Source organism: Thermobia domestica, chromosome 18 (assembly GCF_964235325.1).
Source record: "Thermobia domestica chromosome 18, izTheDome1.hap1.1, whole genome shotgun sequence".
In the NCBI taxonomy this organism is placed as follows: Eukaryota; Metazoa; Arthropoda; class Insecta; order Zygentoma; family Lepismatidae; genus Thermobia; species Thermobia domestica.
The window spans coordinates 17,434,015-17,457,394 of NC_137471.1; the positions used below are offsets into that span (position 1 = coordinate 17,434,015).

At 36.9% G+C, this 23,380-nt stretch overlaps 1 protein-coding gene across 1 annotated transcript in view; it reads left to right on the forward strand.

The window, feature by feature from the left end:
- Positions 1-23,380, forward strand: part of LOC145675955 (beta-alanine transporter-like) — a 385,199-nt gene that overhangs the window by 20,489 nt on the left and 341,330 nt on the right. Inside the window, exon 2 of the mRNA XM_081746772.1 lies at positions 19,023-19,215. Within this exon, the coding sequence (XP_081602898.1) occupies positions 19,023-19,215 (193 nt within the window). The remainder of the gene's footprint in view (positions 1-19,022; positions 19,216-23,380) is intronic.

The following is a 23,380-nucleotide window of genomic DNA, read 5'->3' on the forward strand; positions in this document are numbered from 1 at the left end:
TACAAAGAAAATCATTATATCAGCAAGGTAATTTGAAATAATACGCCAGGTATACGATAAGCCTTGGGCCATATCGTTTAGAATTGCCTTAAGAGTGAATCTATTGTTTTATGCACTAAATTCCATTACTGGCTACTTACATTTCTCGCCTCTTCTGAGAATTTAGCTTCTCGTCTCATTTTCATGTCACACAATAACGATTTTAATCGGGCACTAATTATAGGCACTGTAGTTCACTCGATGCATCACGTCTTCCTCTTCCAAGCCTAGAACAGCGATTAGATTGCAAGCCCATAGCAAACCTCTTGGTGTGGCTACGGAGTCGGGATCGAACTTTGGATCTCTACGGATAGCATCAGTGGTAGGCCACAACAAACCTCTTTGCGTGGCTATATAGAGTTGGATGGATCTCAGGACCTCTGGGGTAGGCAACAGTCACGGCCCACAGCAAACCTCTTTGCGTGGCTTGTGGAGCTGGATAGAAACGGATTGAACTCAGGACCTCTCTCTTCCGAAATCGAGGCATGGAATGAAGAATTAATTTGCGGAGTCTGCTAATCGTAAGCGGACGTGCAGCACCTTGCCCTACTATTCGACAACGACCCTAGTGACCTCAAAATCCGAAGTTTAAATACTGCTTGCTATTCTTGGTTTTCAGGTCACGAGCTACTTTCTGTGACTAAATTTTAGAGATGCAAAAAAGCCGGCTTTTTTGAATCGATGGTTTTTTGCACATAAAAAGCCGGCTTTTTTGGGAAAAAAACGAGAATTTTGGAAATTTTGGCTTTTTTCATTTTCATGATTTTTCTACCTAAATAGCTTTTTTATAGTATATTCTATAGTTAGATTAGAATTTCATGACCTAAATGCGATATTTCGCTCTGAAATTCACCATCAAAATGGATGGAGCACATGTTTTACGAATTAAAGCTAACATGAAGAATGTAGTATTTGAGGGCAATTTTAGAGGCTATTTAACTTTATTTTAACTTTTGAGTTATCGACATTTTTTTTCTTCTCTAGATCATTTTAGTTTGTCATCTGTCTTTCATTTCTAAGAGCTTAGTAATCTAGCTTTTAGCGCCAAAGTTAAACTTGCTCGTTTTTCTATTTATCCGTCAAAGCGTACGTTTTTCAATATATCCGTCAAACCGTACTTCCACATTTCTGTTATACTATAGTTGTGAAGTGATTTAGCAATAATTTTCCGGACACAACCTTGAATACCAATTTATACAAATAATCAGAAGCGGATTTAGAAAAGTACTTTGGGGCGGGTTTTTCTGATTGTTTCGTTTTCTAAAAAACTCCTAATTTTATTTGGGAGGTGCTTGAAGTTTATGAGTACAGGCATAACTAATATTTCGTTTCGTTTATATGTTTAGCAATAATCTTCCGGATACAACCTTAAAGATCATTTTATGCTGAGAATCAGTGGCGGATTTAGAAAAGTATTTTGGGAAGGGTTTTTCTTACTAATGTTTAGTTTTTCTAAACATTTGTAATTTTTATTTGACGGTAGCTTAAAGTTTATGAGTAAAGGCATAACTAATAGATATTTCGTTTGTTGCAAACATTCCGTAACTTTGGGGTACAGGCTTCAGTCCGAAAGACCACCCCCCTAACCTTCGTAAAACTGTCACTGCTGGTAATTAGTAATAATAACGATTTAAAAACAATAAGAAAGGAAGTCGGCAAACTCACGGTACACGCACTATTTCTACTTCATAGATAGAATGAAGAAAAGCTTTGTCAGAATGGTCGAATGCTGGTTGAATCCCGGACTTCCCGATAGAAGCGCAAAAGCTAATCACTCAGTCATGTTTGTTGTGCAGTTGTATTTAGCTTAACTTAAATATATTCCGTAGTCTTTTTTTGGGGGGGGAGGGGGGGGAGTTCTGTAATGATATGTTGAATCCCTCTTGTTAAAAATTCAGAAAACTTGAGGATTGGGTAAACCATGATGGTGGTTATGTAAAACTTAACTGTAGAATTTCAAGAATATACAGAACCAAAAGCTCTAGATGTGCAGCAAGCAGAAAGCAGCATTGGACAACATGTCCTTGGTGGATGAATGATTCTCTTTAGCGTTTTGGGGGTTGAGAGCAATACATGTTTCCATGTCTCGTTCATTTATTTGGTTTCAGAATCAAATAGATATACTCAGTTCTCACTGATAGTTACTAATTAGTTTACAAAAAACATTCCTTGTCTTTGTGGTATAGGTTCAAAATGCTTTGAATATATTGCACACGTTGCTATTTTTGGAAAGGTGGTGAAGAATCTGAAAACGCACCGTGCTGCTACCTTCTTCATACACAGAGAAAAATCCATTCTCCGGACAGCGGTATATTGTACAAATATACGGTATCCACTTGCTTACTATAGAAATCAGTACGAAGCATACGTTATCCGTATGCTACATAGGCACTGCCCTTAGGTGTTACATCATGCCGTTGCAGGATGTCTGACATCTAACAATTTTCCGTGTATCATATGCAGATACTTATGTTACCTTCGTCAGCTATATGTTATATACGTCCATTTGTATGTGAGATCCTGACCGCCTACATTGTTTCATACAGAAAGTACGTATAGATGGAACACTTATACAGAAAGTAGAGCGTTCACCTCCGGTGCTTGGGGTCCCTGGTTCGATCCCAGCTCGCGCCGTTTCGACTTTGTGGTGAACAAACACCGTGCTCGTGGGTTTTCTCGGGGTTCTTCCGTTTCCTCCCACTTTCTTCGTTCCACTATTTCACTCATTTCTCACTATCACTGTCTCCTTTAGCCTAACCGGCATAACCGTGGGACGTTAAACTTAAAGATTTCATTTCATTTCATTTATACAGAAAGTATTATAAAACATGCGTTTTCAGTTATACGTCTGCTGTACGTTAAGTCCAAAAACTACAGGAATTACGCATGTAACCTGTCTTTTTAAGTACGCCACCTACAATTTCTTTCTCAGTATATATAAAATAAAAATATCAAACATGTGTGTCGCTATGTCCTAGACGCTCACTAAAGTGTGCCGTCAGTCCAAAAAGGTTGGAAACCACTGTGCTAGTGTCATAATAACGAGGTTCTTGAGAGTATACTTCCATTAAGAGTCTTCATCCCCGCGAAATTAAAATACCGCGAATTTTACAGTAATTATGTGATATCTTCAAATAGATAAAAGATAATTGAAATATGGAACAAGAGCGCCCTAGACAATATTATTTTGCGTGAGGTACCGTTATCATAAGTCACCTAGTGGCTTTCCGTTTTCAGCTGTTTAGAAACGCGAAAATAAATGCCGATTTTCAAAATGGCTTGAAATCGAAAGCAGATAAGTGAGTCGTGATAACGGTTTCTCATGTAAAATAATATTGTCTAGGGCGCCCTTGTTCCACATTTCGATTATCTTTTATATATTTGAAGATATCACATAATTACTGTAAAATTAGCAGTATTTTAATTTCGCCGGAATGAAGACTCTTAACTGTTTTTTATCTTATTACGTAGATATACATGCGTGGATTTTGTAGAGAAACAATTTTTAGGTTTGCAAAGATTTTTTTTTTTTGTCGAAAACTACGCACATGAACTTTCAAAATGACATAGGCCTAGGTAACGTTGTTCACCTCAATGAAATTTATTAATTGATAGGGGTCTACATGTCTTATGTTTCAACACATTTTTTTTTTCCTATTAAAAGATAATAATATCTGAAATGTATACCTATGGGTATGACATACCATCAGATGTGCCATTTATAGAACTCCTTTCAAATTATTCAAAACCCATTTCACAGTTGGGAAATATTTCTACTGAGTTATTCTATCTTGTTTGAAAATGGAAAGTGACGCGGAATGGTTCTATTACAAAGGCATTCTCATCACGAAAATGTTTCAAATGAAAATCCAATATCTGTCTCCATTTCCTGCGGTTAAATAACGAAATGATTTGCAACTGTTCTCTTTCTATGGGTTATATATTCGCGTGTAGAAATACAGGTTAATCTCCATCGCCACAGGAAGAAGAGTATTGAAGACAGATTAATGCCAAACGTAAACAGAGGTAAGCATCAACTAATTGACATTCAGTGTAAACGAGTTTTAAACACACACACAGACACACATATTTCAACGACAGTGTTCGCTAAATAATTCAAATTATTTTAACATGGATGTCCTAACTCAATCCTTCCCAACCGGTGTATCGCGACACACTTGTTAGGGTAAGGGATTAGAAATTAGATTTCTGGGCTTTCGGCATCTAGGGCCATGTTAGCCCGTCACTAGAATTAGGATTAGGAATTAGATTTCTGGGCTTTCAGCATCTATGGCCGTGTTAGGCCGTCACTAGGATTAGGATTAGGAATTAGATTTCTGGGCTATCGGTTATAGTTTTTGTTGTATGGTGATGAACGTTGAAATCGGAAATGGTTTGAATACAGATTAATGGCTGAAACAGAAGTTGTTTTTGAGATGTTGAATCGATTTGAGAAAAACCGCTTCTTGATATCAATTACGGTTTTTGCTCTGATTCCTATCAACAGACGGAAGGACATAACTGCTCTTTAAGATTTTTAATATTTACTCATAGCATAGTTTGCAAGTCTAAAAACTTAAGGTGGATCACCACCCAGAAGTCAATATATATATTAGCTCAATCCCTTAACTTCTGCGCAATGAAATGTTACGTACTATAAATATTGTACTATAAGATAGAGTTATGTTTCAACCAGTGGTCGAAGTGAGGCAGTACGCGGTGGTATGCCATACCACCTCTGGTTTTTCAGTAATGAGGACATACCTTCTCAGGTTTTTCAGTGATCAAGACAATATTTAAAGAGCCGGTATGTTGAGTCAAAATCATAATAAAAATACTGCCTCTGCCTTTTTTCCACTTCGAACAACGTTCAGCTACAACACAAGAAATTGATTCATTTTAGTGTGTCTTCTGATATCGAAAAAATGTAACAAATAAAAGAAAATATTTGATTCGTTTTACAACGAGCACACAAGATGGCATTTGCTATTAGATCTCACTAGAAGTGCTCAGTTTTACGAAATGTTCATTTGTATGTGTAAAGTATTTTAAAGTAACGGTCTTATTATGAAATAGATATATTGTTTGACCATTATTCATGTTATGTTTCACATTTTATTTACCTATTAATTTACATTTAAGGAAATAGATTTTGAGAAGAAACTTGCGCAGAACGCCACAATGCGTTGTTGCCAAATTTGTACGTTTACTGTGGTAGTTACAATCAGAAAATTCCTGGATTCTAGCGTTGCAACTCGAGAAGCCTAAGTTAGCTGTGAATTGCGATAAGGTCGGAAACTAATTTCTCCAGTAAGTAACCAAGCAGAATTCCATGATTAGTTCCTTTATTATCTGGCATCAGTAAACATGCCAGATAAGGGTCAGGACTCTACTTAGAAAATTATATGTGCACTACCCAAAAATATATGTTTCAGAATCCTAAGGCACTCACATAACAATGTTCATAAAGGCAGTTTGGCTATGAACATATAATTTCAAGCACTCACCAACTGCTTCTATAAAAATTGTTGTGGAAGTACCGTAGAATTCTGAAACCTAGATATTTAAATAGGGGACATACTAGTTCCTAAATAAAGTCTTGAACCGACTACGGTAGGTCCCATAGTTTTGGAGATATGGACCTTTAAAGTTCATTTTTTTCATGTTTTCGGCAGCCTATAACTCCAAAAGGAAGCATTTGTGCACCCAGGTTGGCCTATAATTTTCGTCTTATCTTGGTGTCAGAAATCACCTCCCAAACGTTGTCGGTGTTGTTTTGAAACACCCTGTATATATATGTCCTATCCGTTCGTCTGGCAGACAAAAAGTCTTCAGAACTACTTGATGCATCATCACCAAATTTAAGCAGGATGATGTAGATGGTCAAATGTAAGGAACCAAGTTTGTTGGTAGAGATGATACACAAACCGAAAGTCGAAGGAATGAGCTATTTTCAGTTTTTACGTTGATCACTATAGAGCAAACAAATGGTACAGTGGAGTTCCAAAAACTCGGCCTAATGTGGACAGAAGGGTGGCCGAGATTGTGAAAATGCCGGGTTATTGGGACTAGTGTTAAAAAAAAAAAGAATAAGTACGAGTGTTTCTTCAGAAAATACAGTACTGTGCTTTTATGTATTGATTGCTTGAGAATACAACAGAGAATAAACTGCCCAATTACCTTTAAACAAAGAAAAAACACCGGTACGTACTTTATGAAGGCATAGAGCGTTTATTATACATGAAAATGACAATTGATGAATACACACTGTACAGTGATTTACCTGATAAGACAGGCCTCAGAAAAATGCTTTATGAATATATAAAGCTGTATATAATGAAAAGTAACTAGCGCGCGGTTTTTTTTTCGCCCTGCCAGGGTGTAGCCGAATTATACGGACTGCCGAGTTTTAGGGACTTTACTGTAATACATAGCTATAAATATACCACATTGACTTGATCTCTAGTCTTTCGTTGCAAGCGCTGCTATCGGCTGAAAGAATTCCACTCGCTTTCTCTCGCTTAGCAACAGCTGAACCCTTATTGGCTCAACGCGTGGATGTGTGAGGGTGTGAGCTTTAGTTCGCATTTTTGCAACGGCTCAAGACATTTTGGCAGCACAATAGAAGTGGTTTTCTGCTTTCGAGTAAACACCGCAAGATTGCATTTCATGCCCATTGTTAACTCTCTATTGAAGCCACAAGTGAAAAAAAAAAAAATCCACAACACTTTCCGTTTAAAAATTCATCAGCATAGAGCAAACGCTATGGCATAACGAGAAGGTGCCATTTTTTTCTTTTTGTATCGATTAAGCTTCGAAGAATAAATTCCACCTTGTCTCTTAACCCTGTATACAAACCGGAAGTGTCAGATATCGAAATCTTTCTCAGTTTCGATTTTAAAGTTTATCGTTATAAAGTGCGAGGGTCATCCAGATAATTAGGACCGTTTAGCTATACAATATGAAAACACAACTTTTATTGGAAGAAACAATTCTGTTATCTACGTGAAGTTTCCTTTACTTCTCTACATATTCATCACATTCATTTAATCATTTGTCGTATCTGTTCACAAGTTTCAGAATTCCCATGTTAACTATACTCTTCTGCAGTCAGTTCATTAAGGGTCTTCAGTACAGCGAAATTAAACTACCGCTAATTTTATAATTTTTCTGTATTATCTTCAAAGCAAATAAAAATATTCCAAAAGCAGAAACATAGTGAACTAGACAATACGATTTTGCATGCGATACCTTTACCACAATTCACCTATCTGCTTTTGGTATGCCGCTATTTACAGAACCCGCAAAAAATGCTAAATCTATCTACAGTTGCAAATCGAAAGCAGATAGATGAGTTGTGATAAAGGTATTATATTCAAAATCGTATTGTCTAGTTCATTATATTTCTGTTTTTCGAATATTTTTTTATTTGTTTTGAAGATATTACAGAAAAACTCTAAAATTAGCTATAGTTTAATTTCGCTGTAGTGAAGACCCTTAAGCTAGGTGGTCACTGCATTCTCCAATTCTTCATCACTTCCAAAACGTTTATTGTCCAGAAACTCTTTCAGCTTAAGGAAAAGGTGGAAAGCGCTCGGAGCAAGGTCCAGACTATAGGGTGGATGATCAAAAATTTCCAATCCGAATTTATCCAACAATTCTTGAGTTGAAGCAACATTGTGAGGGGAGGCATCGTTCTGATAAAGCACAATTCCTCCAGAAAGCATTCTTCGCCTCCTGGTTTGGATAGCTCGCCGTAGTTTTCTTAGAGTTTCACAATAACGGTTCGCGTTGATCATAATACCTTTTGGCATGAAATCCACCTAAAGAACTCTTTTACAATCCCAAAAGTCACATACAGATCTTCACAAATGAGGAAGTGATGTTAAATAGTTTTATATAAACTTACGTCCAGACATGACTAAATCTTTCATGATTGAATTTTTTAGGTAACTACCACCAAAATGCCAGTTTCCTGCAAGGTCGAATACATTTGCGGGAACTACTTAAACCCGCTTTCATCCCTTAGAACACGCATTTTAATGCATGTGCAAGGATATAAACCTATGATATTACGATCCGCTTGGAAGAGTAATAGTCCCGGAGGTACGTTTTTTCGCGCGTTACTCTAGCCAGCTGTTTTACGCGCTATCCTAGCCAGCTGTTTTAAGTTGATTACAAAATTTATATCATGGAGGTCAAGGTGGAACAAAACGAGCCCTGCGGGGTTTCTAACCCGTTTCTACTGCTGCTACTACTACTACTGCTATTCCTCCTCCTCCTCCTCCTACTACTACTACTCTAGTACTACTTATCTGCACAAAAGTAAGTAAATATTTTTTGAGTATTATTTTCACCTTATTTTAATGAAAAAAGAGTTATGAAAATTTAAAAAGAACTTTCCTTGCTCCGGGTTTGAACCCATGCCAAAAGCGACTTCCCATACTTGCACGTAGCGCTAGCAAGCTCGGCCACCAGAATCAACAACAGTGAATTTATGATTTCTGCTATATGAATGCTACGTGACAAGAAATGGATAACGCCAACCAATCAGAAACGCGTATTTCGTTCGTACTTCCGGGAGCATTACTCTCTCGAGCTAGTCCTATAATATTATATTTTTAGTATACATTTTGAATCCGTTACGCTTTTAAAGTATACTATTTTATGAAAGTAGTATGAGGAAAATCTAACTCTTGATATGTACTATGGTTCTAGAATTCATTTCAAAGAGTTCAGCCGTTTTTCCGTTATGCGATCACACACAACAGACAACGTAATTTCAATATGACAAAAATAATCATAGAAACATCCCCCCTTTCCTCCTTAAGATTTGCATTTTGGAAATGCTGGGTCACGTGTCCATTTATGTCTAATGAAGGATTTATTTACAGAATTTCATGGTTACTAACTTGAAAGTGCTCGAGGTACTTTATATCTGTCTAAAAGTTTGATACCTTCGCCTCCTTAGGATACGCTATTGAATCATACTAGGTATTAAGTAGGGATGGGCAAAACCGGTTTCTATAAAAACCGAAACCCGAAAACCCGACATTTCGGTTTTATTCAAAACCGGTTCGGTTTTTCACCGAAACTGGTTTCGGTGAAAACTTTTCGAAAACACATAAAACTATTTCTGTGGAAATGGATTCAGTTTCCAGAGAACAACGAAACACCATTCTGGTCAGAAATAGAACAAATTTTGAAAAAACGGAATCGGTTTTGAAGAAAACCGATAACCGGTTTCGGAGAAAACCGAACCGGTTTTTGAAAATTTTCAAAAACCGTTTTCGGTTTTTCTTAAAACCGAAAAACCGGTTTTTGTGCCCACCACTATTATTAAGTATGTTACAAAATCCTTCAGCCCGTGAGGTGATCACAAACAAGAGACGATGTTGTTTTCAATGTGCCCAAAATAATATAGAAAATGCTCCCTTCTCCCCTTAAAACGGGAAGTTTCCAAAATGCTGGGACATGTTATCGCTTATTTTTAGTGAGGAATTTGTACAAACACTTTCATCTTCCTAGCTTGAGGGGTTCATGAGATACTCAATTTTTACATCTAGTCACAACTATACTATATACACAACATGTCGGAAAAATAACGGGACTTTTAAAATTAAACAAAAGGAAATAGGTATTTTTCAGAGTGTAGTTTCTTTGATTCAAAATATATCTCTTCCGCACCAATACACCGCTTGGCACGTTCAACCAATGCTAGCATAGAGTTTTTAATGTAATTTTTTAGACTCGTCTCAATGGCCCTCGTCATGGAAGACTGGACGTGTATAATATTGTCATAAAAATCTTCCTTTCATGGCCAATTTTAATTTTGGGAATAGAAAATAGTCACACGGCAATAAATCAGAGCACACCGGAGGGTATGGAAGCATACAGATTTGTTTTTTAGCCGAAATGTCACGAACTGCGACGGTTCTTTGACATGATGCTGCGGAACAAATCGAGCACAGACTTTCCGTTTCTTGAAATCCTTTGTCAAAATCTCGTGAATCATGCCTTTCGCCGTATTTAATTCCTCCGCTACCCATCTTACAGTCGAATTCGTAACGTGTGCGATCATTTCAAACAATTTCTTCACCAACTTATCGCAATTTTTGTTTTTTGGTCTGCCTGGCTTTGACGTATCTTCAAAGAACTCACGACCATCCCAGAATTGCGTATACTACTCGAACACACGTGTACGAGATAAGCACTCATCACCACCACCACCACCTTGTTTGATCATCTCCAATGTTTGTGTAAACAAAATTTAATATTGGCTCTTTGCTCCATCGTGTTTTTGTGACGAGATGACACCAGATACACTCATTTTTCTTGCTATAACTAGACACTCCGTTAATCGGTTCTCATGATTGTGGGCTCGTTTTATTGAGCAGATATCCAGGTTTCCGATGATATGTTGCTTCAATAGATGGGGCTAGTGATTATCTGTCAAGAAAAAAAAGTTCCGTTACTTTTCTGACATACTATGTATTACATTCACATAAGAACTGTGTTTAATTTATTTCCTTTGAAAGGTAATACGATTATTTATGGTGCCAATGAAACTGCTACTGTTTACTTGTGAAAATCTTTTCAATTCGTGGAGCCAATGTTGAAACTGGAAGATCTAAAGCGTCATCAGCATGTAATTATGTTTCTATACATTTCACAAAATTTTATTCTGCTTTACTTCTATTATCACTTTTTTTGCACTTATGTTATTTTTCTGCACTCGCACCTTTGTTTGCTAGTTTCATGCTTTGTTTAATATTGTTTTGTTTAATAACATTTTGTTTTCATATTTCGTTTTGTTTATGATATTGATATATAAAATTAATCTCTTTTGATATAATCTTTGTATTTTGTTTTTGTTAATGAATAAAATAAATATTTCTTTCACAGCTCCTTGACCGACCATAATATGAATAAAGAATAATTGATGATCTCAAACCCCAGGCCAAGAGAGAGGGCGAAACCCTCTAGTGGCAGATTATATACAACTAATGTTTATTCAAATTTCCCAAAAATAAAGTTTGTTCCACCCATAATAAGATGCCCTCATACTTCCGTATATAGAAATAAAGTGTTAGCTCCAACCACTACCCTCTAAAAAAAAAAAATAATAATAATTATGTATTAATTGCACAGATAGTAGAATAAATTGTTTTACACAAATACGTTGATGTCCCAAATAATTTTGTAGCTCTTCTGTTCAGGTCAAGATATTCTTCATTTAGGCCCTACAGTTAACCGAAAGTAATTTAGTTTTTTTTTTTTTTTTTTTTTAAATCTGAAGTTAACAGATACATCGGGAGAAACTTTCCTTGATTACATGGCTCCATGTGAAAGACCACAGCTTACCACTGACTAATGCGGACTGACAAAATAAATTCGAGAAGCAGCCATTGCTCTATTGTATTTGCTTTCACCACAACATTCCTTTGTTTTCACTAACAAGGTTCTCACTATCGCAAACCGCTCTGAGTAGCAGATTTACACCTTTGTCGCAAATAACATGATCTCTTTGTGTTATGTTATCTGCACTTCCTTCAACATTACATGATCCGTCATCATATGATATTTCGTATGGATTCAAACAATCTTGAAATCATCTACAAGAAGAATAAATTAAAGACAAAAAGAAAGGAAGAAAAAGGAAAGAAAAGAGAGAAAGAACAGAAAAACAAGTTAAAAATGCTCGAAGAGCATTGCTAGAATGAACTTAAAAAGATTTTTTTTTTTCGAAATTTATATGAAATTGTACATTAAATTTATTCATTAAACTCAATAGATCAATAACTAATGACGCAATAATTATTCAATGAGGCCCGTAGCCGGCCCGAAAATGTAGGGGGAGGGCGATACAAAAGTATTAGTTCATCCCATATTATGGTTCATTTGCAAGCCGTGAAAATTTTAGAGGGGGCCAGTAAAAATTTAAGGGGGCCTGATCCCCCTAGACCCTTCTGGATACGGGCCTGTATTCAATTAGTAACTGGTATTGGTATTGAATCAATATTGATATTGATAAACACCGATACCATCTCTCTATGACTTATGGTTCCCGAGATATGGCTTCTCAAATATCCCGAAATCGGATTTTATTTTTCTTACCAATATCTCGGGAAAGGTAAAAGTGACGCGAAAAATTTCATCACTTCTTTTAGATAGTTTTTGATGCTCCATCGAATGGAAGGCTCAAAATCGAAAAATTCACAAATAACAGAGACACAAACACACACTGAGACATACAGAATTTAGTAATGAACTTTTTAAATTCATTGAATATATCACTGGCGTTACCTTCTCTGCCCCGCCCATCTTATGATAATAAATAAATTACATTTTTCAACAAGTAAGAGTGTTTCGTTTGCATTGGCGTGATTTTCTCAATATTGCAACTGAGAATGAATAAGATTTTATATCAGTTCTTCTTTTAATAGAGGGATTAGAATATAGAGCAGTGATCGCCAAACCGTCGATTGCAAGCTACTAGCAGCTCGCAGGAACATTTTCGGTAGTTCGCGTTAACGCTCCGGTTGGCTAATCTTGATTTCTCCTAACTGAGCTGACACTAACGATAGGAGGCTGACGACAACAACTCCTTGTTTTTCCCGCGCAACTACCATTGTCAGCCTCATCTCACAGTTGATTGTATACGCGGGGAGTTGTGCATGTTATGTTTCTCGTGTATATATTAGATATTTGCTAAACGTTATGATTTTCGTGTGTATATTAGACATTTGCTCAACGTTGTGTTTTTCGTGTGTATATTAGACATTTGCTAAACGTTATGTTTTTCGTGTGTATATTAGACATTTGCTAAACGTTATGTTTTTCGTGTGTATATTAGACATTTGCTAAATGTTATGTTTTTTGTGTGTATATTAGACATTTGCTAAACGTTATGCTTTTCGTGTGTATATTAGACATTTGCTAAACGTTATGTTTTTCGTGTGTATATTAGACATTTGCTAAACGTTATGTTTTTCGTGTGTATATTAGACATTTGCTAAACGTTATGTTTTTTGTGTGTATATTAGACATTTGCTAAACGTTGTTTTTCGTTTGTATATTAGACATTTGCTAACTTGGGTAATATGATTTCATATTTACTAGAAATGTAAGTGTATAGACAATAAACAAAAGCCTATAAGACTTTTTTTTAAAGTTGGTAGTTCTTTTGGTTGGTAGCTCATAGTAGGATTTTAAAACAGTAAGGTAGCTCAGAAACTTCATAAGTTTGGCGACCACTGGTACAGATTCTTAAGACGATTAATTGATTGCAAAGAGAAAAAAAACACTTCTCGCTATCTATCACAGTTTAACTCTATACTGATCAACGCTAAAACCGAAAGTGATCCATTTGTACTACTTCCAATTTAAATATCCGTCTACGAACTTGAATTCCTAACTTTTGTCCCTCTTCACCCTGCACTGAGAAAAAATGTATGTGGCGTACGTAAAATCGTATGTTACATTTGTAAAGCCTGTAGTTTTTGGACTTAACGTACAGCAAACGTATAACTGAAAACGCATGTTTTATACTTTGTGTATAAGTGTTCCATCTGTACATACTTTCCGTATGAAACAAAATAGGCGGCCAGGATCTAACATACAAATGAACGTATATAACATATAGCTGACGAAGGTAACATACATATACATATGTAATATAGGGAAGACTGTTCGATATCAGACATCCTGCAACGGCATGATGTAACATTTAAGGGCAGTGCCTATGTAGCATACGGATAACGTATGCTCCATACTGATTTCTGTAGTAAGCAAGAGGATTCCGTATATTTGTACAATATACCGCTGTCCGGAGAACGGATTTTTACCAGTGTGGTCAAAATTTGTGGTAGTCCATTAAGTAGATCTCGAGAGATTTTGTTTCTTGGACACACACACACACAGTAACAAACATGGTAAATATTGCATAAAGAGTTTTACTGAACATAATTCCTTAAAAATAATGTTTGTATGATTTGTGAGACTTAACATTTCCTTAATTTTATGCCCTGAAAACATTTTAGGAAATGCTGACCATAGTAGTTAAGAGGAAATGAAGTTTATGCCTTGACGGTAGAGGATCGGAGAAAAATCATCCCTCGGAGGAAATTTTTAGAGAAGTTTCATTGTGATGAAGAGCTTGTTGCGACCTTTGTTGCTTTCGTAATTTTACTCCTGCAGAGCAACAGACTGTAATTCCTTTAAGTGCACGGAGAGAGGAGGTGAAATGGATAATGGAGTTCTGGAACAGATTTTCCTGTTACGTACAACTGAGCAGCAACTCTCTGATAATGAATGAAATAAACAACAAAGATATATTGCTCCCTTGTGGTTTTGTATGTTACGAGGCTCTTTCCTTGTATGACATGAGTCGCTTGACAGTTTTATCATTAAATATGAATAACACATACTACGGTAGAACAAAAGCCTGGAGTACATTAGAGTAGATGTCACAGATTTTCAGACTAAAAATCCCAGACAATTATGAAAATTTACAATATACATATAGCCACAGTTATCAATTTGCTTTCTGCAGGGTTAATTCAATAATCGGCCAACATTCGCTCAGTGTCAGAAAGTAGATTATTTCTATTAATTGAACAGATGAGTGACATTTAAAAAAAATGCACGAACGATATTAATTTGTTTTAAAAGAAAAACAGGGGCTCATTCTGTAACGGTTTGCGCTAAGTAACGCAAAATTCTGCGATAATAGGCATAGCTATTATAACTAATTTTTTTAGAAATTCTGCGTTGCGTTGCGCATCGCAACTTTTGCAAAGGTTGATATGGAATGAAGCCCCAGGACATTTAGAACTTTGTTCAGTCGTAGACGCAGACTTGCGTCATACTTACTTATTTATCAATACAACAGGAATATACCCAATTATAGTGTTGAAATATTATAATTAATTTTTACTAATTTTTACTAATTTTTACAACAGTTTTTTACTGCTTTACACGACATTACACAATGTACATGATGAATTTCACCATGTTTCTGACATAATTTGTTATAGAAAGAACATACTCTCCAGATTGGTGATTCAGCATTATGTCGGTCCTAGCCTTTTGGCAATAAAAATGGCCTGTATTATTAGTTGTACTGGTAACTGAAGGAACATGGAAATATAATGAAGATGTAAAGTTTGAACAATCGAATTCATTTTGAACTTTTTTTTTTTTTTTTTTTTTTTTTTTTGAGGAATACCAGATCGACAATATTACGCCTTTGTTCTAATGAGTAAATATTAAAATTATCTATCAGTGCACTATGGTTTTCAAGTGAGAGATAAATTCTAGTTATTTTGTATATCAAATATCTTAGAAATTTTGATTGAACCTTTTCAATTTGTTGGTGATATATTCGTTGCAAAGCTTCCAAATTACAACAGCATATTCCAGCTTAGAGCGTGCATATGAGCAGGCCTAATACATCTTCAAAATTGTTGCAATATTTCTGAAGTCCTTACCATTTCTAATTGTGAATCCTAATTGTGAATAATTTAAACGCCTCATGAGTAATGTTCTCGATGTGTTGAATGAAAGTTAATTTCGGGTCAAATGTAACACCTAGATCTTTAACTATATTAGGTCTACTAATAGAAGTATTACTAAGCTTATAATCATATTTAACGGTAGTTTTGTTCTGTTGAATAATAATACTAAGAGCTTGACTAACGCTTGAACCATACAGTAGTGAAATCCTTAGTATGCCGCTAATCAAAAACAAGAAAGACTCCGAATAAGGCCCTTTGAGTTCTGAACAGAGATTTTTGAGGGAATAGATTATGTAAATTACGGATTGTCCAAACATCTGCTAGCTCTACATTAGACTAACGTTAAAATTACAATCTTGCGAAACACAAAAAATACACAGTTGTTAATAAAATAATGATCATTCATTGTCTATTTGCATGTCCATTAAGGTGACTATTGTTAAACTTCTAGGACTTTATGCAGTGTCGTTTTTAGCGTTATATTAAGAGCTTAACTAAAGAGTGATGCTACCTTCCGTATAAAGAAATAAGTAAATGAAACGAACAATGATTTATATCGAATAGAACCAGCCACCCACGACTTCTCTGCAGGGTTGTCCAAACACAATTGCTGAAATCTATTTAAGCAAGAAGAGATATGTCTTACCTAGATTTCTGTCAATGCCCTGCGGAGAAGTTGTGGCTGGCCTCTTTCGATATAAATCGTTGTCAACTTCACTTACGTGCTAGTCAATCTCTTAATACGATGTTAAAAACGACTCTGCATAAGGCCCCTAAAGTTTTATAGAATAGCTATGTCCATCGGAATATCAACAAGGACAAAGCAAACACGGTAATAAAATGGTTTTTCGATATGGGTCCAATGTCCCAAGAATAGCTTCCATTTCCCCTCTTAACCCTATATACAGGGTGTTTCAAAACAACACCGACAACGTTTGGGAGGTGATTCCTGACACCAAGATAAAGTATAAACCAACCTGGGTGTACAAATGCTTCCTTTCGGAGTTATAGGCTGTCGAAAACATGAAAAAATGAAGTTTAAAGGACAATAGCTCCAAAACTATGGGACCTACCGTGGTCAAGACTTTACTGAGGAATTAGTACGTGCCCTATCCAAATATCCATGTTTCAGAATCCTAAGGTACTTCTACAACAATTTTTATAGAGGTAGTTGGTGAATATGCCCTTAGCCAAACTCCCACTATAAAAATTTTTATGTAAGTACCTTAGGCTTCTGAAACATGGATTTTTTAATAGGACACATAGAAGTTCCTAATTGAAGTCTTGACCCAACTACGGTAGGTCCCATAGTTTTGGAGCTATAGACCTTTAAAGTTCGTTTTTTTCATGTTTTTGGCAGCCTATAACTCCGAGCGGAAGCATTTGTTCACCCAGGTTGGTCTATACTTTTTGTCTTATCTTGGTGTCAGGAATCACTTCCCAAACGTTGTCGGTGTTGTTTTGAAACACTCTGTATACACAAAGTTTTAGAAATCACTCATTTCTGGTTTAAATGCCGATCATAATAGAGCGAAAACGATAATACGTATCGAGAAGTGATCTCTAATAACTTTTTCAGCGTTCCAAGAATAGGTTCCGTCTCCACTTCTGTTCTTCTATACTAAAACCGGAAGTGGAAGATAGTTCTAGTTCCAATATTGTCTTTAATGAGTAAAAACGGTCAAAAAATAGCGAGAAATGGCTTCGAAACAATAGGCTGTATGTCTTGCCTTTTTTATGTACTAAAATCGGAAGTGGTGGAAACCTACTACTATTTCCAGTTTCAATCTTTATTCATGTAGAACTAAAGAACGATATTATACCAGAGAAAGTGCCCGTACTTCAAAATGATGAAGCCATACCTCACAGTTTCGCCGCGCCTACTCCATTTCATTGCCTCCACTTACAAACAATGTTCTATTGCAATATCTTACTTGATATTTCTTGAGTATTAAGAAAATAATCGGAAGTGAGGAAGTCAACTGAAGTTACGAAGACCGAACCGAACTGTTCGAACACTTGTCAGAGCAGGTGACTAATTTGTCCAAACCTTCCTCAATGAAATATCCTCCTGCCAGTTGCCGGTAAATACGCACCGTTTCGTTTAAACACCACCCCAGCGCTAGTGTAGGCGATCTGCGCATACGCGCTCGTTTCACTGTTACATTGCTTCTCCACTGACGCCAGTGTTGTCAGATGGCGGGAAATTTTCCGAGAAACGGGAAATTCTTAACATTGATGAGAATGCGGGAAATTCTGGTTGAAAATAGGAAATTCTGTCAACATTTCTTCCTTTGCATGTTTTCTCTTTATCTCTCCTTGTCTTCATCCTTTTGTACTTGGAGTAATACATGGATTCGAAGCGTTTTTGAAGGTCAAAAGAACTAGAACAGCAAGAGAAGAGAGGTTTATAAACCGAACCAATTGGAACTGACTGTTAATCGCGCCAATATTCATTTTCTGCGAGAAGAAAGAAGGGTTGGAGGGTTTATGGCAATTTGTTGTGGTCAGTAATTCATCGAATGTTAGGGTGAAGTGAGGGGAAGAAGGGAAGGATATAATACTTGGAAGTAGTACACCCCCCACACACTCACACACTTACTCACTCACTCTCTGTCTTTCTCTAATATGTATATTTCTCTCTATACCAAATGAACTACAGATAGAAAATAGAGGGATGACCCTATATGTTCTAATAAACTTCCCGCAGGAAAAGATGTACTTCTGACTGATTGCTCATAGTTATTTGATTTCAATTTGAAGTTATTAATATAATGATTAATTAATTAATCTTTTATGATTAAAATGATTAATTGATTAATTAATTATTCATTGAAATGTTTTCTTGGCGGGAAATTTTGCAACCGATCTGGAAATTTCAGGGCTTTGAGCGGGAAGTCTGTTATTCTGAATCTGACAACACTGACTGACGCTAGTACGCTTGTAGTTGTCCGTGGCTGTTGCAGGTGCCACCCAAACGTTAACAAGACAGTTCGGTTGGGAACAGTTTGAGCCCGTGCCTTACAGCCTCGATTTCGGGCCGTCTGATTACCAGTTGTTGCTGCACCTAAAAGGTGTGCTCGGCTGTAAGCGCTTTAAACATGATGACGACGCAAAACAAAACAAAACAAAACACTGTGGAGTTATGGTTGTATTTACTGGCGGGATGTTTCTTTGAGGAAGGTTTGGACAAATTGGTCAGCAGCTCTGACAAGTGTTTCAACATTGTCGGAAAGTAGTTTAAAGTGTGCTCTTTTATGGAAAAATAAATTTGGCTTAATAAAACCTGTTTTAGCATTTTTTCAAAAGGGTACTAACTTTCTGGACACACTTCGTATATACAGTGTAGCTTTCGGTATTTTAGAATAAGTGTTGATTTATTAGTTTTTAAACTATGAATTTTCGTGCTTTTCGAATACTTTAAAAAAAAAAAAAAAAAGACTTTACGTATATTTATTGTTGCAGTATCCCACTATCTCCACAAGGAGGCTTCAGCCACTGCAGCATGTACGACCGAAATTATTCTTCGTTGCCGACGGAGAGTGAAGCGCTGATCAACTGGACACGGGCGGTGGAAGGCGAAAAAGCGCCCCTCATTCCTTGCAGATATGGATGGAATTTCAATTACTCAGAATACGCAACCACTGTGGTCACAGATGTAAGTACCATTTCTGTATCTTTTCGATGCGTGATTCAGGATATTTGTTGAAATATCGAGCTTGTGTATCCATTTAGTACTTTAAGAAATGCATACGAGTTGTATATATTTACAAATACCTTTTCCTCTTACCATTTTATTTATTTAATAGATAAGCTTCTTCCAGATAAAGCCTGAGAGACAAAATTTAAATCGAAATTATTAGCAACCATCATCAACGATTACAGTAACAAAAGAAAATGAAACAAAGTCGAAAAGACTTTGTATTTAAGGGAACCAGCCCTCAATCATCTGGTGGAAGCGATGAAAATATTGAAATATGGATTTAGATTGGCCAGTCTCGAATCCAGGACCTCTTGACCAGTAGCATCATTTCAGATTATGCCAGCGTGAGGGGCATAATTGTCCACCGACATAAAAGTTTCTCATTTTTCATTAGATATTACTACGTAGGAAGAACGTTCCGAAAGTAAGTTTCGTTTTGTCATTGGTTTTGAACGAGAAGATGGTACACCAGCTGAAACAAACAATTGTCATAAGAAACCAAACCACACTTGTTATAGGCAGGGGCGCCTGAAGAAAATTTTCTAGAGGGGGCCCATCTCCATGGTTGCTATGTTACATCTGGTGTTTCTGGTATTTAATATACGTGGTTTGCTATATTACGTATACATTTTCGTGAGCCAGAGGAAGGAAGGCGGGCTCCATCCTGCCCTCTCTTTCGGGCGCCCATGGTTGTTGGTTCAACGATAGAAGGAGCATTAGAGGAGGTGAAATGATATATGCGCAGAGCGCCGAAGGTTGGGAATCAGCCTCGATAACTTGATGTGATACGAGCGAGAGGAAAATTAGTTCCTGTTCAGAATCATCACAGGGATAAAAACATGGGTGCATCACTTTACTTCAGAAACCAAGGCCGCTCCAATGACGTGGAAGCATCCCAGTTCACCGGTGAGGAAAAAAATTCGAAATTCCATCCTCTGCGTAAAAGGTTATGGTCACAGTGTTCTGGAACGCGAAAGGTTTAATTCTCGTTGATTTCCTTCATGAAAAAACCATCAATGCGAGACGCTACTGCGACACCCTCACCAAACTCAGGTTTGCCATTCGACGAAAGAGACCAGGACCAGGCTGGTAGCCAGCCCAAAAATGTAGGGGGGGGGGGCGATCCAACCATATTATAGTTCAATTGTCAGCCTACCGTGAAAATTTTAGGGGCAGCAAAAATTAAGGGGGCCAGGCCCCTCTTGACCATCTTGGATACGGGCCTGACCAGGACTCTTGAGTGAAGGTGTTGTGCTCTTGGACGACAACGCAAAAACCACATACAGCAAGGCTCACACAAGATTAGATTCATCGCTTCGGATGGGAGAGATTGGATCAGCCTGCCTACAGCTCCGGTCTTGACCCATCGGACTTTCACCTGTCCCCCCCCCCATTGAAAGCTCCACTCTCGGGACGTCACTTCCACAACAATACAGAGATGGAGTAGGCTGTGCGACAATTCCTTGCATCGCAGGGCACCGAGTTTTACCAGAGTAGTTTCTTCAAATAGATTGTACGCTACTGCAAATGTCTCAATGTTGGTGATGACTATGTCGAAAAATAGTACGAGGTGTATAGTTCATTATGTCTGGTGTATTTGTGTTTGGCAATAAAGTTTCGTGTGAAAAAAAAATGATTAAACTTTCGGATCGTCCCTCGTACATTAAAGATTATGTGTTTCCCAAACTTAAGGGAGAAGCACTTGCCTTTCTACTCTCCCCCAATGACGCCCCTGCTCTTGACTAAGAAGTGAGAACTCTAGTCAATGGCTTACGCACTAAGAATTAATAATCTGAGGAGTTTTTTTCTTTATCAATAGACCAAAGCAATATACAACAAAGCTCCTTGAAACAAAATACCTACGTTATCAAAATTTTTAGTTAATATCTATTATATCGGGCTTAAAACATATAATTTATAAAATAATTAGTAATCTGTTTGTCACCTCATAGCCATTTGATAAATTTTCTCTTTGGTTTCGTTCACTTACAGACTCTGAGCGTATACGAGCTCAGGCCAACCATGAAATGGAATTTATTTAAGCCTTGGTTATTAGAAAACTTTGCAGAACAAGTTTTGTCATTACGAGTAATCCGAGAAGGACTAAGGAATTCAAACGAGCGATTAATTTCACAGACAGCGTCTGGAACATAATGGACGTTGATAAAAAGTTATAGATTTTCGTCTGGCAGTAAAGAAAAGTTCCAGATGCAATAGAGTATCCATAGAAACTACACTGTTGCCGTGAGGAAAAGTGAGTGAGTGAGTGTGAGAGAGAGAGAGAGAGAGAAAACGTGAACCGTATGTAAACGCACAGTGACAGCTCCAGAGTTCTACAGTACGAAAGATATAGGCAGTGACGGAAGAAACAGACTATATACCCTCCTCTCCTGGCTTTGGGGCGTCTATTCATTTATTAATTTGAAGACATTTTTTAAATTCTGATGCGATGCTTAAATATTAGAGGAAAAATAACAAAGAATTTGCCATTGCCTAATCATACTGTACATCCAGCATATGTCTTACTTTTAGAATTACTGAATTTAATTTTATACATTTTACTGAGAACATTGAAAATGAAAATGAATTTTTTAAGTTTTACGTCACACGTTTATGGCTAAACAAGGCGATGATGATGAGAAATGAATGAAATAATTGAGTGAAGAAAGGAGGAAACGGGAGAAAACAGACGCACACAGTGTTTGTCTACCACAAGGCTCACTTGGCGTAAGCTGGGATCAAATCAAGGACCCTATGCACCAGAGGTGAACGCTCTACAACTGAGTCATCGCGGCTCCCTCAGAAAAAAGAATTTAAGTTATTCAAAAAATGAAAAAGGATTGATATTTCCAAGGTGCTCAATCTATTTCTTTCCTTTGAGCTTCTCAATCGATTTCGTAAAAATAATTCGATTACGTATCTATTAGCATACATAACTAAACAGTGTAATTTAAAGCGGAAAAATAAGTGATGGCGAAAATGTAACTAGCTTGTATATTTATAATATTTATAATTGGTTAAACATGGACAGGATAATATTTTCATTATCCATTGAAGTTCAACTATGCATTCGACTTCGGTCGTTTCTAAAGTAAATCACTAACTCATTCGACCATTAATTTTCAGCACCAGGAAGTAGACCGACTGTTTAACGTAAGATTCTGAATCACAGATGCTTCTACCAGGAATCGAACCCTCTTATCCCATCTCGAATACGCCTTTGCTAATCACATATCCACCGGGAAACTCCAAAATAGGGTCTATGCGTGAAGTTTTACAAGTGTAACGAGAACCGAATTTGCGAATTCCTCTGAGTCTTCCCTGCCTTAAATCTACTCTACATGATTTGACAACTGACTGCTTATCGATGTGTATTGCTTATTTATTTGAATTACAAGCACAACACTTACTTATTTGTCTGTGACTTTGCACGCCTCCGTCCTCAGTAACATTTTAGATATTAATCAACTTCAAATGTAGTTCAAGAACATTCATTCGTTTCTTAAATGCAGGTGCGTGGGGCCTCATGGTTCGATCCCAGTTCGGGTCAAGGGTACTGTGTGGTGGACAAACACAGTCTGAGTGATTTTTCTCGGGTTCTCCTGTTTTCTCCCACTTTCTTCATTCCATTATTTCATTCATTCTCTTCATCACCGTCTGCTTTAGCCAACACGTCATAATCGTCAGACATGACACTGAAGAAAAGTTCTTTCTTAAATACCTACAAAAAAAGAAAGAAAAAGAAAGAAAGAAAAAAGCATTCATCTGGACCAATTAAATTCCGCAATTCTAAAGTGGATTGAGAATGCATTTTAATTCTTCCTACATAATGATTTGTGTGCAAGTGTCACGAAGCACACAAATGTACTGTGAAGTTCCTCTCATCCTCCAAATAAGGTACATATCTGTCTTCTTCTTCTTCTCCTTCTTTTGTGAAGCAGAAAATCGCTGTCACCTTCATCCTGTGGATTGCGCCCAACACAGAGTTGAGAGGCTCTGCTGTATTTCTTTCTCTTCCGTCTGCTGCGAGGAGTTAGGAACGAGAAAAGTTTCGTCACGGAAAAAAATGTGATTGACGACATTGTATGCAAGGGCAGACGTTTAAAGATCTGCTCTGTTA